The sequence below is a fragment of the Melozone crissalis genome, unplaced genomic scaffold (assembly GCF_028551555.1).
Source record: "Melozone crissalis strain CALT ecotype California unplaced genomic scaffold, PUWL_Pcris_2 ptg000009l_1, whole genome shotgun sequence".
In the NCBI taxonomy this organism is placed as follows: domain Eukaryota; kingdom Metazoa; phylum Chordata; class Aves; order Passeriformes; family Passerellidae; genus Melozone; species Melozone crissalis.
The window spans coordinates 20,932,367-20,945,336 of NW_026535787.1; the positions used below are offsets into that span (position 1 = coordinate 20,932,367).

Sequence of the window (12,970 nt, forward strand, 5' to 3'; positions counted from 1 at the left end):
AAAGTGCTGCAAATTTTAGTTATTGGAAGTGAGATGTCCTTTAAAACAAAGATGGCCTTCTAAGTAGTCTTGTGTTGCACCACAAAACACTGGCTTATTTGTTCCAGCCCTAGAGAGCCTTGGTACATATTCCAGGAACAGCTGAACTGGAACTTTAAAGATATTTTTTTCCTCTTCTTTAAATCCCAGTTTCCAACATTTGAATTCAATTTAAGTGCTGGAAATATATACAGACTGTTAAATTTAGATCAATTGTATTGTTCCTTGGAGCAGCTTAGTGACTGTAAATTGAAACAAGCTGGCAATATTTGTGAAAAATAAATAATGAGGTTTGGTTGCTTGGTTTTTTTGTTGTTTTGTTTTTATTATTTTTTTCCCCTTTTTAACCTCCAGCATGTCCACCTGGACATTTCAAGTGTTCTACTGGTTTATGCATTCAGCAGATGCAGCGCTGTGATGGCATAAACAACTGCTTTGATGAAAGTGATGAACTATCTTGTGGTTTGTATTCACTTATTAGAGATCTTAACTGGAAAACGGTGAATATATTCTCTAATCTTAGAAGGCAAATGAAACAAGGTGAAATTTTTTAATGAGAATAACAAAAGATGTTATTCTTTTGTACATCTGGGTACAGACTATCTGTCAGTCTCTTGAATGCTAAATTCATAATTAATTGGCAAGGGACAAAACCAAGAATAAAGAAGATATGCACTGGAGAGCACGAGGAAGAAATTTAGATGTGCAGTAATAGCTGTAGTAGGATGTATTTCCATTTGTGATAAAAGCTGACAATTATTAATGAAGTTCTGTGCCATTTTGATGTGAGTTATTTTTGTGGGGGAACAACAAAGAGGGGTTCACAGAGTAGACGAGAGTGATACTAAGCATCACCACCTGGGGCACTCACTCAACTCCTTTGTGCTCTATTTTCTCCATGCATAACATGGCACTGATGCCCATCCTTGTATTGGAATGTATTGCCTTGTATTGCCCATCCTTGAAGGAATGAATGTTGTACCCAGACATAGTCAGAAGGGGATGTGTTAGCACTTACAGGAATGCTTCTGTACCTGATTTGGTTTATATTTTTAAAGTTGTCCCTGAGTGGAACTGTAACTCCAGCTTTGCAATACAGGACAACTTGCTTGCCTGCAATGGAGTAAGTGATTGTGAGAATGGAAAAGATGAGCAGAACTGCACCCACAGTAAGGCTGTTCTCCTGAATAACTTTTTCCTCTCTTTTGTCATCTGTTGATTCCTGACTTGAATTCTGGATGCTGCATTCAAAAGGTTAAGAGGCACTGTCAAATCTCACTTGGGCTATATAATTCTGTTTAATTCTTCTGATACACTTATAAACAAGCCGTTACAGATGTTAAACTATTTCTTTTTAATAAACCCATGAACATCTGTTTCTGCAAAATACTGGCAGAAGAGTTAAGTACTTCAGGTGCATGATGGGGATCTAGGGATTTAAAATGGAAGCTGAGATTTTCTCTCTTTACTGCATAATCTGTGCAAATTAATTCCTGGATCCATTTTACCATCTGTAAAATAGTTATTAAAATGATGTTTTCGCTGTCATAGTTCTCAGGGTTATAAGGCTAGCAGAAGCTGTAAATTTGGCATTAGACAAATAAAAATTTTGAATCAGAACTTTCTTGAACTTTTTAGAGTAAATGGATGCTGTGAGCTATGAAAGGGACTTATGAAAGGGAGCACAACTGAAAAGTTCTGCAAGTAACTTTTTAAAAGAAAACTTTTTTACTACTCCCACAAGAGTAATCTGTTTAAATGATTACAGGATACTTCTGTCCATTGACAAGAAAAATGGATTGGGTATGAGTGCATTTATTGGAAGTCACAGGGAAACAGGAAAATGCTGAGTTTGGGGGTTGCTGTTTTACTGGATACAGTAGTTAATAAGGCTAGTTAATAATACTAGTTTAAAAGGCTGCTTTCACTGCAGTCTTTCATTTCACATTTAATATTGAAATACAAAGGAGAGCTCCTTTCCAGAGTACTGGATGTTTTCTCTTGCCATCCTTACACTCTACATCTAATTTTCACTATTATATCTATATGTGTTAGTGCTGTGGGAAAAGATGGGAAGAAATCTTTGTTTGGACTTGGCCAAGTAAATGCCCACCCAAGTACAGATGCAGTTCTATTTGAATAGTTTATTCTGTTTAGAGGTTAAGCCATCCCCACCAAAGGGCTTTTTTTGTCATATTACTTCCTACCTACTAATATATGCACATCTTCTATCTGTGCAGACATGTCTTTGTGTATTAAGCTGAGCTAATGGTTGTTTTGGGTTTTTTTCCTCACAACTATTTCAGGTATTCCCTGCACCAACTACACATTCAAGTGCAGGAATAACATTTGCATTAGGAAAAAATATGCAAGGTGTGATGGGACTGTGGACTGTGTTGACGGAAGTGATGAAAGCAGCTGCAGTAAGTTCCTTTCAAATATTCATCTTTTTGAACTTTGAACTTTTTACACAATAAGTACCTTTATCTCTTCCTGTTTTGGAGTGGGTACAAGTTGGGCTGCAGGTACTAAATTTTTATTGCATTCTCTCTGCAATGGTTGGGTAATGATCAGCTATCAGTTGACCACAGATCTAGTTTCAGAACTTGCCAAGTTCCTGTGGGAGGATGGGCTTACAGTTATGGGGAGCCTTAACAAGCTGTACTCCTTATTGCAGCTGTGCTGAGGATTAGGGCAGCAGGGTTAATTACAGAATGAACTTGATTAGTTGGGGAGGCAGCAACTTTTGTTGTCTGCAGCAATGCCAGGCATTTCATTGAAGTTGAACTGTATTTGGACTTCCAGAGTGATACGGCTGCAATGGGAAAAAAAACCACAAACTTTTCACTTCTCTGATTCTTCCAGATGGTGAAGACCCCAATACTTCATAGCATCAAGTCAGGTTCTACTCTTAAATCTTCCTAAAGTAACCTCTGTGCAGCCTTTTAAGTTTGTTTTAATGTAAAGCAAACAGATGATTGTCATTGCAGTAGCAATAAAAGTAGGGTTAGGATTAGTTGCTTAAACTGAATGGTCTCAAGTATATTACATAACATGGATGTGTTGGAACAAGTCCAGAGGAGGTTTGTGAAGATATCTGTGGGCTGGAGCACCTCTCCTATGAAGACAGGCTGAGACAGCTGGGGTTGTTTAGCCTAGAGAAGAGACAGCTTTAGGAAGAAGGCTTTTAGCACCTTCCAGTACCTAAAAGAGCCTACAAGAGAGCTGGAGAGGGACTTTTCACAAGGACATGGAATGATAGAACAAGGAGGAATGGCTTTATAATAAAAATGGGTAGATTTAGATATAAGGAGGAAATTTTTCACTGTGAGGGTGGTGAGGCACTGGCAGAGATTGCCCAGAGAAGCTATTGATGCCTCATCCCCAAAATTGTTCAAGGCCAGGCTGGTTTAGCGGGAAGGTGTCCCTGCCCATGGGAGGGAGTAAGCTGGTTTAGCGGGAAGGTGTCCCTGCCCATGGGAGGGAGGGTTGCAACTACATTATCTTTAAACTCCCTTTCCAAACAAAATCATTTTAGGATTTTGCCTGACCCTCAGCTGTCTCTGGCTTGCTGCCTGTATGACAAATCTGTCAGCACTTGCCTTGGATCCAGTAGGATGTCTTAAGAGACTAGCCACATGCATATTTTTATTTGGAAACATTAAAGCTACATTTGACTTTCTGGATGTGTTCAGGAAAGGATCCAGAAACCTGTGTGTGGGAGCGTGGGACTAAAACTCCTGAGCAGATGTGCAAGCACTAGGGATGGACAGAGACTCTACAGAAGGGTCTTTCTTCCTTGCTTTTCCAATTAAGAGTTCAGATTTTTGTGCTGATTGTTGCAGAGTTTTGTTCAGACATGGCTTATAGGAAAAGGCCATGATTACATACAGCTGGTTAAAAAGTAAAAGGCAGCTGTAAGCAGCAAGTTCTCAGGCTTTTTCCTTAAAAACAATAAACACCATGTCCTCGAGTAAAGTGATGAGAAAAACATGGTGGAAAACATGGAAGCCTTGAGAATGGTCAATAACAAGTCAACAGCAGGATGAGAAAAACAAGTATTAGCCTCAACAAGAAACCACAGGTATTGACAACAAAGGAGGGGTTGGTGTGTAATCTGTGACCAATGATGAGCTCAGGTTTTGCAATATGTATGAGCTTAATTAACACTACTATAAAAGTGTGTAAGCTGGATCAATAAATCGGAGTTCGATGCTCATCAATTGGATGGTCGTCTCCCTTCACTTTCCTCAGCTGATGAGACATGACTTCTTCACCTGTTAGTATTATACATTGTCAGTCAGTCATTTCCATACAAAATAATGATTGTATCACCTTGTTTGTCAAATATATATCCAGTCTCTACATACATTTTTCTTGTATCATTCCCACTGTTTTGGCAAGTGTTTTGATGACGTTGATTTTCTTTCTGGTTGGTCTCTTTTCAGGTCAAGGTTGGCAGTATCAAAAAGAGATGAGGGTTTGCCTATTTGTATATATTCACTGTGATGCTTATTAAATCAATGGATCCCTTGACATTTTTGACACAAGAAATATTTTGGGCTAATTTCTGTAGCAGAGATAGAAAAGGGACTCAGTAAAATTTCCAGACTGGTGCCTTTTTATGGGGTCATCTCTGATTTAACTGACAGAATAGCCAAAGAGAGAAGTTTTATTATTATAAAAGGGGAATGAAATAGATTTCAAAATATTTCAAAGTGTAATATTCTTTCATGCCATGTGTGGGAAGCCCCCTCATTAAAGGAAAGTAATGGAAATGGGGATTATGACCTGAAATATCTCTTGCAGGTTGTGGCAATAGCAAGATCAGCAACCTCATCCCTCGGATTGTGGGTGGCTCAAACACTGAGGAAGGTGAATGGCCCTGGCAGGTCAGCCTTCATTTTGTGGGAGCTGCTTACTGTGGAGCATCAGTGATATCGAAAGAATGGCTTGTGTCTGCAGCCCACTGCTTTCAAGGGAGCAAGTAAGCAGTCTTCCCTCTATATCTGTCCCAAACATGGCCAAAATCCACAAGTGCCTTTAGGTTCTGGAGTTTGAACTGCATGGAGGTGCTGTGTTCTGCTTTTCCCAGTCCTGCTGAGAGTGACTGTTTTGTGGTACTTTTTTAAGACAAAACATCTTTGCTTGCTCCCACCTAGGCTGGCTGACCCCAGAGCATGGCGTGCCCACCTGGGCATGCAGATGCAGGGCCGTGCCAAGTTTGTGTCTGCGGTGCGGCGGATTGTAGTGCACGAGTACTACAACAGCAGGAACTACGACTACGACATTGCGCTGCTGCAGCTGAGTACGCCCTGGCCGGACACCATGGGCCACCTCATCCAGCCCATCTGCCTACCTCCCTATTCCCACAAAGCCCGCAGCGGGGACAAGTGCTGGATAACAGGTTGGGGCCAAAAGCAGGAAGCAGGTGAGTTTTATCCCTTCCATTGATATGATTTTGTTCCAGGAGCCTTCACAGCTGGGGCAGTGTGCATGTACCTTTGTATGCTCAGGAAACTTGGCTGCTGGTCCCATGGATCTGAATGTCTTCCATATTGTGTTGTTATTGTAGGGAGCCACACTTACACAAAAATATCACAGGGTTGTCTTTCCCTTCTTTCCCCTTCAGTGGTGTGGGACACATGGTGTGGTTTCTCTTTGGGCTGCTAGTTAATCATATGTAAAATTAAGAATCTGGTTATTTGAAAGATGCATGTAATGTCTCAAAAAAAAAAAAAAAGGAGGGTGTATTTTTTCCTGTTTCCCTCTATTCCCTTTGTCAGCTTCTATAATACAAGTGCCAAATCAATCTTTTAATTTCAAAGTATACCTTATTACATACTAGCTTTATCAAATCCTAAAATAAAGTTTTATTATGTAAACCAGTGCTTGCATATCTGAGTAGGCAGGTGAGGGCTTTTTTGCTATAACTAGATTTTGAAAGGATCACCTGGCGATGAGATTGGGCCTGCTGCATGGAAAGGAGGGGAAACTTTAAGTTAATTCTGTTATTATTAAGTTATATACCTTACAAAAAAGAGGTGTTTCACCAAATCTTTCAGATAGAAAGAAGCAAATGTGAAAATTGATTCTTTATGCTGCGAGAATTTGCATCCTGAAACTGACTCATAATCTTAATCTTGAATTTGGCTCCTTCATATTATGCTGCCCTCACTGCAAATGTATCATGTGATGGTCTAAATATCTTTGTAAAATTCAGTTTCCTTTTTGAAATGAAAAGAGAGCAAATGAAGAAGTCTTGAGATGTTATGGGGGAAAACAAAAAAAAAAAAAAAAAACCAAAGAAAAAATATTTTGGCCAATCCTAGGGATTATGCCATTGTATTTGGTGTGTCTGAAGGACTCAGATCACATTAAAAAATTGCCTGATAGTTTGAAGAGGCTTTCTGCTCTGTTGCAGTTAGTTGTTTGGAATCTGGAATAAATCAATAGTCAAAAGTATCTATGGATATTTTCTGAAGCCTTCTTGTTTTATATTTCAATAGATGAGTAAAATGCTGTTGAATTTGTTTTCCAGATAATGAAGGTTCAGCAGTTCTTCAGAAAGCAGAGATAGAAATTATTGACCAGACATTATGTCATTCCACATACGGGATTATCACAGCTAGGATGTTTTGTGCTGGGCTATCATCTGGGAAAAGAGACGGGTGTAAAGTATGTACCTCAGCAAACTCTGCAAGGAACTTATCTGGTCTTTCATTGCTGCATGAGGAGGTGTAAAGTTAACTGGCAGACCCCTTTGTGCTCAATATGTTTCAGTTCTGAAAAAGAGGAATATAAGTATTGTCTGTCAGCAAATCTCTTCTATGGGTGATTTCAGAGTTCTGCTGCTTTATGTGCATGAGTAACATCACTAAATTTCAGTTGCAGGTCAAAAGCCAATCAAACTGTGAGTCCCAATAACAAGTTGAAATCAGGCAATTTTCAGCATAATAGGCTCTCAGCTGAAAAAAATACAAACTGAGAAAGTAGCTTGTGTCTTTTCAGGATCCCTCCCCTCCAACTTGGAACTACAAGACTGTATGATGAGATGCAGACAATTAGGCATAAATTTGCAAATGTAAGATATTTCTGATCTGGAAAAACTGAAAGATGATAAATGTAAAGTGCTGAATTTACTTCTAGTGAAAAGTAGTAAAACCCCATAGATACGCTGTATATATCTATAAGACGCTTAATATTACAGATCTTATAAGCCACATTGTATTATACTATACTTACATAAACCATACATATTTACTGCTAAAATAGTAGTACATTTACTGCTGAAATAATAATAAAACCATTTTTTTATGATGGAGATCTGGAATCTTCAAGATGTTCTAACTTTCACTGATCTACATAAAAATGAATAAGCCTACAATGGCTGAGGGAGTATAATGCTCCAGCTGTTTTTTAGAGGTTAGTGAGGCCATTGATATTAAGTATTGTTTTCAGTAACTGGAGAATTTGTTTGTTTATGGCCACTCAAGATATAGCCAGGGAAAGACATCATTTTGGCTGCATTTTTGTAGAGGCAAATGACTTGTGTCTGTGTCTGCCAGTTGTTAGAGCTAATCAAATTGTGGTATTCCTGTTTTGTGAAAAGTGCTGGTGTTCTACTTTTGCCCTAGGAATGAAGGAGAAAACTCACAAATTTTACTCTCTAAATGTGAAATCTTTTTTGTCATGGAAGGAAAAAAAGTCATCTAAATTCTTGACCTTTTTTGAGGCAATTCAATCTAATCCTGCTTTAGAGGAGTGAGTGGCACCTTAGCACCTTGGAAGGGTCCCTTCCAACCTGCATAATCAAACAACCTGTAGAGTGAAGGCAAAATAGTTTTCTAGCTCTAACAAAATATTTGTCTAGCAAGAATATTTGTCTTGCAAAACATCTGAATTTTGCCAAATGCACCTTTTGCTTTTAGAAGTTGTTTCTTGCACCCAATATTTTGGTAAAGTTTACTTTGCCATTGAGTGTCTTTCAGACACGCTCTGTGTACGGCAGAGCCTTACAGGGAAGTATCAGTTTGGTCCAAGGAATTTTCCCCAAATGATGGCAAATGATTTTATACCTGATGCTCTGCCAATGTATTTCTAAAAGAACATGCTGTAAAGGAAGAGTCCTAGTTGTTTTGTCCTGTATTACAGCATGATGAGATCCTGTAATAAATTTTGAAGTCTAGAACAGACTTAATTTTAACTGCTCTAATTACAAAGACATTACGGGCCTCTAAACATTATATGCTGACTGGTATCTACCAGAGGACAATCCTTAGGCTGTTTTTCCTTCTTTAAAAAAAAAATAAAGAAAAAACCCAACACAAAACAATTAAGGGATTCCATCTGTTTCCATTTACCTTTAATTTGAACTAAAAAATACAATTATTAAATACTTTATTGTATTTATCTTATTTAAAAATATTTTTTAAAGCCTACTATTTTTGAGTTTTAATGTCAAACCTATGAAAGTGCATATATGTTAAGTAGCAGATTTGGGGTTTATGGTTAAGTATAAGGTTAGGGGAAAAAAAGTGAATTTCAAATGTAGTCCATGCAAAATCATATCTTTATTAGTGTCTTTAAAGAGTGAGAATTACCTTCTCTCTTGTGAAAGAGCAAACTTTGGTAAAACTGTGCAATGCCATCTACTTGAAAAAAAACCCTATCAACTTTGAACTATCTGAATTTGAAAATATAATCACTGGAATTATGCAAAACATCTCCTATGGATTTTTCCTCAGTTTTCATAATTCATGTTGTAAACACATGTAACTCGATACGTTATTTTTAGGGTGATTCTGGTGGACCACTGTCATGTCAAAGCAATGGAGATGGAAAATGGTTTTTGACTGGCATTGTGAGCTGGGGTTATGGATGTGGAAGACCAAATTTTCCAGGTGTCTACACAAGAGTGTCAAATTTTGCACGATGGATACACAAATATGTGCCTTCAGTCTTGTAGCTTGAAAACTGTTTCCATGGAATAAAACATGTCCTGGATATCTTCATTAAAACCATATTTGGAGGAACTGTTCACAGGTGGAATTTCTTTGCATGTCTCTTGCTGATTCTGGCTCACATATGGGGCTAATAAATACCAGGAATTTGAGCTCTGGTGAAAAAGGAGGAGTCTGTTCCTTGTGGTGCTTGTTCCTTCCATGCAGATGTCTGAAGACATGGTGGGAGGTGCAACAATAAACTTTGTTTTCAAGGTACCAACTAAATGCAGGTGCATTCACCTGTCAGGAAGCTGAAGATACAATTGATTGTGTAAACAGAGAGCTTGAGGCTTACTCATAATTTCCTCTGAGGTGTGTGCAGCTAATACAGAAGTAACAGTGAAGTAGCAGTGAACTGTTTGCACTCTGGCAAATACTACTTCCAGTACCTCTTCCAGCAAGGACAGATGATGAAAGAGAGAGGAGACACTGTAAAAAGTGAACTTGATCCTTTCAAATCCATAGGGCCCAAATTTTTGAAGATCACAAATTCTGCTGCTATAAGTGATTTGTCGTATGCTTACTCCTTCTGCTTTCATTTTAATTAACTGCATGATTTGGAGCTACTAACTTTTCTTTCGTGCTTTCATTTCTTTATTTTCAAGTTCATCCACCTAAGAATTTGAATTCTCAAGCTTCAGGCAACCTTATCAAGATGAATAAACATGATGATGTGTGTTATTGCAATGATCTTGTCCTTGATGAAATAAAACCATTGTTTCTAAAAGGTCCTGGTATAATATTTATGTAAAAGTGGTTTGTTTCCTCTAGGCCTTTTTCTGGGTGTTTTTTTTGCCTTTTCCATGAAGGAAGGAAGGAAGGAAGGGGCAAAGCATCAGTCAGCAGGTTCTGTATGTATAGCAGAGACAGGCTGTTGAAAAGCAGAGGACTTAAACAAAGCCATCTGTCTGCAGTTGTAGTTTGAATTTCTGAGCTGTGAGGATTGCCTTCGAATTAACCCCTTTTGCAATCTCTGTATGAACTGTTCAGATTTGTTTTATTCCTTTGTTCCCTTTGTATTATTTTTCTGGGGCTGAGATTTCTCCATTTCCTTTTGCTTTTCTAGATTCTGTTCTTTGTGCTCTCTCTCTCTTTCAACATGTATCAAATATGTTCTTTCCCCACACACATCCTTGATTTTCTTATTTTATAAGCAGAACATGCTGAGCTTGATGGTTTGCTGACTTAAAGCTGCTTTTCCTTTCAAACAGGAAATGTGAACATAAATTGCTTTGCAATTTATTTACCGTATTTATTCTGTGGTACTGTCTTGAAACTGGAAAACTGAGGTGACATGTGGAACTGAGCATGTTTCCTCTCTTACAGATATTTCTATTAATTCCCCAGGGTGTTTATTAGAAGTTGCCTCATTCATATTGCCCTGGGACCTTTTATCTGTAAATTGCATGTCTGCATGTCCTTTGCATTGTGTCATAAATTTTTTCCCTACTCCCATGTTTCAGAAAGAAGTGATCTATTTTCAAATTATGGGATCCATATCCTACTTAGCCTGTCAGGTAAACAAAGAGTTACAGTGATGGTAACTTTTCCTGCCCACCTTCTATGATTGCAAATCAGCTGGCTCCCAATCGAAGCAGTACAGCAAAGGTGAAAAAAGAGAAGCTCGGGATGTGCAGTGGGGAGAGCAGCTATTCTGTTTAAGAAACGGGGTTCATTTATGGGGTTGCTGCTAGCTTTGTCAAAAGGCATTTGTCATGGCATCATGCTGCAGGCTTTTCCCTCCAGCCAGATTTCTGTGTACAGCATTCCAGTACCAAGTGCTGAACAGGTCGCAGGGCAGGTAAGAGCCACCAGCTAAGCTTTGCAGTAGGAACATAGTAAAAAAATTATCTCTGTCTACTCCTGTGTCCACTGACCCCCATTCTTCATAAATTGCTCTTAACTAAAATTATAAAAATTCCCCTCCCCCCCTCCCCACACTTTCCCAGACTGAGATGCATACAAAAAGGAAATAGCCCAGAGAGATAAGGGTTTCAGGTGTGATGTAGCTGATAACATGAAAGATCTTATCTCAATTTGCAATATTTTTATGTCTTCAAAATTATGGGAGTAAATACACGAAAATATGTTACAATAGCTCTTCTTTTTTAACACTAATGCCATCCATGGTCTTTCTCTAGGAAAGTCTGCATGTTTGCTACTGCCCATCTTACCAAGAAGGTTTGGTGGAAATTTGATATATTCAGCTGTGTTTTCCTGTTTTTCTTTAATGCATTTTAAATTTGCTATCTAGAAGAAAATGCACATCTCTGTAAGAGAATTAAAAATGCAGAAATGCATTTAAGTATATGATTTAAGCTTATAGTGTGACTTCTGTCCTGCCCTGTAGAATTTGTGAGAAATGAAGTCTGATTAATCGTTTCTGAGTCTATGGGTTGTGTTTTTGTCTGTTAATCTACTTTAAATTTTTGAAATAATAATTCAGCTCTTGCAAGATCTTATTTTATCCATTCAAATAAAGTTATCTTTCAACCTCTGAAAACAAATCCTTATATGTGTAATTTGGGGCAAAACACTATTTGAGCTCCTGGTAAGAAATGTAAATCCACTGAGCAGCAGGTTATTACAATCCTGTTAGTTTCTGAAAATCCTGAATGGTCAGTGCACAGGTGATTTCAAAGGATTGTGGTGGAATCACTGAAGTAATAACTTGTATGTGTATGCTCAAGGATTCTTTATTTCAACAAAAATTGTGTGAGCAAAGAAATTGCGAGCATAAAATCATAGCTTCCATTAAAAATTTAATTGCAATGTGTCTGGAGCTTTTATCTGATCTTAAAAGTGTAAAATTATACAGCAGGGATGGTAACATCCAATTTCATAAAAACTATTGAAGGATTTCAAGGTGTGGTTTTCTGTCTCAGTGTGTAGCTGTTTAATCTGTATATGTCAAAAATAGTCCTACTGTATAAAAATGCAACAAAACTAGTTGTTAAACAAAAGAGCCTTTTGTCACCATGTTTAGCAGCAACTATTGGGCACAGAAGTTCAGCAACTTCAGAAACTGCGCCAGCCAAAAATGCAGACCAGTGAAAACCATGTCCAAAATAGTAATTAGACTGTATTTATAGTGAATTTCTTTTCCTTTCACAGTGAAGGAGAATCTGGGCTTCAAGCTCACTTCTGGAATACATTCTGGGCTCCACAAGATATGGTTACTTTTCTTGAAAAATTAACCCCAGTGGAACAAAAAGAAATCTGTAGTAAACAAGCAATTTCCTTGTTCAGTTCTGGGGAGGAAGATTTTGGTCTTGTTACAATGGAGCTTTTTGGTATCAATGTACCTGTCATTTAATACCTATTATGTCTATTTTTCTTTCTCCACTTCGTGTCTTTGGCTTGTGTAGCTCATAATTATTACATTTCAGTTTCCAATTCCACAGAATATGATGTGATGATAAGATCAGGAAATTATGCTTCAATCCCAAGTGATGCCACTTTGAGGGGGAGTGGAAACCTGTGATAGAAAAATGGCATTTTTTCATAGGGCTTATGAACTAAACTAGGTTATGGAATCTTCATGTCTTCTGTTTCAAATGAAGGCTGGATGGAAATACCTTACAGCTTTTATTCTGATGTTCTGACTAGAATGGCTGAAATTTTATAGCTCCCTCTATTGCAGTGAGCTGTGGCTCTGATTTTTGCCATTTCTAAAAAAATCCCCAAAAACAAAACAAACAAGCAAACAAAAAAACACCCAACAAAACCTCTAAGAAATTGTACATAATTTGGCTTGTGACTAGACAATTTTGGTTTTATATTGTTAGTGATCAATTAGGCAGATATTGTAGCAATTGCAGCTGAATCAGTTCCTGCTTATGATGGTGAGGCTTTGCACTCCCTTGGCCAGAGCTGGAGAAGGTGATGCAGTCTGATAGGAAAAGGGCAACAGAATTGTAAATGTA

At 38.0% G+C, this 12,970-nt stretch overlaps 1 protein-coding gene across 3 annotated transcripts in view; it reads left to right on the plus strand.

Moving 5' to 3' along the window:
• TMPRSS7 (transmembrane serine protease 7) overlaps nucleotides 1-9,741 on the plus strand; it is a 28,975-nt gene extending 19,234 nt beyond the window's left edge. For all 3 annotated transcript variants that reach the window (XM_054270384.1, XM_054270385.1, XM_054270386.1), the window contains 7 exons: nucleotides 394-501; nucleotides 1,098-1,208; nucleotides 2,346-2,462; nucleotides 4,849-5,026; nucleotides 5,202-5,470; nucleotides 6,581-6,717; nucleotides 8,837-9,741. In XM_054270384.1, coding sequence (XP_054126359.1) covers nucleotides 394-501; nucleotides 1,098-1,208; nucleotides 2,346-2,462; nucleotides 4,849-5,026; nucleotides 5,202-5,470; nucleotides 6,581-6,717; nucleotides 8,837-9,007 — 1,091 coding nt within the window. In that variant the 3' untranslated portion in view covers nucleotides 9,008-9,741. The remainder of the gene's footprint in view (nucleotides 1-393; nucleotides 502-1,097; nucleotides 1,209-2,345; nucleotides 2,463-4,848; nucleotides 5,027-5,201; nucleotides 5,471-6,580; nucleotides 6,718-8,836) is intronic.
• Nucleotides 9,742-12,970: the final 3,229 nt, after the last annotated feature.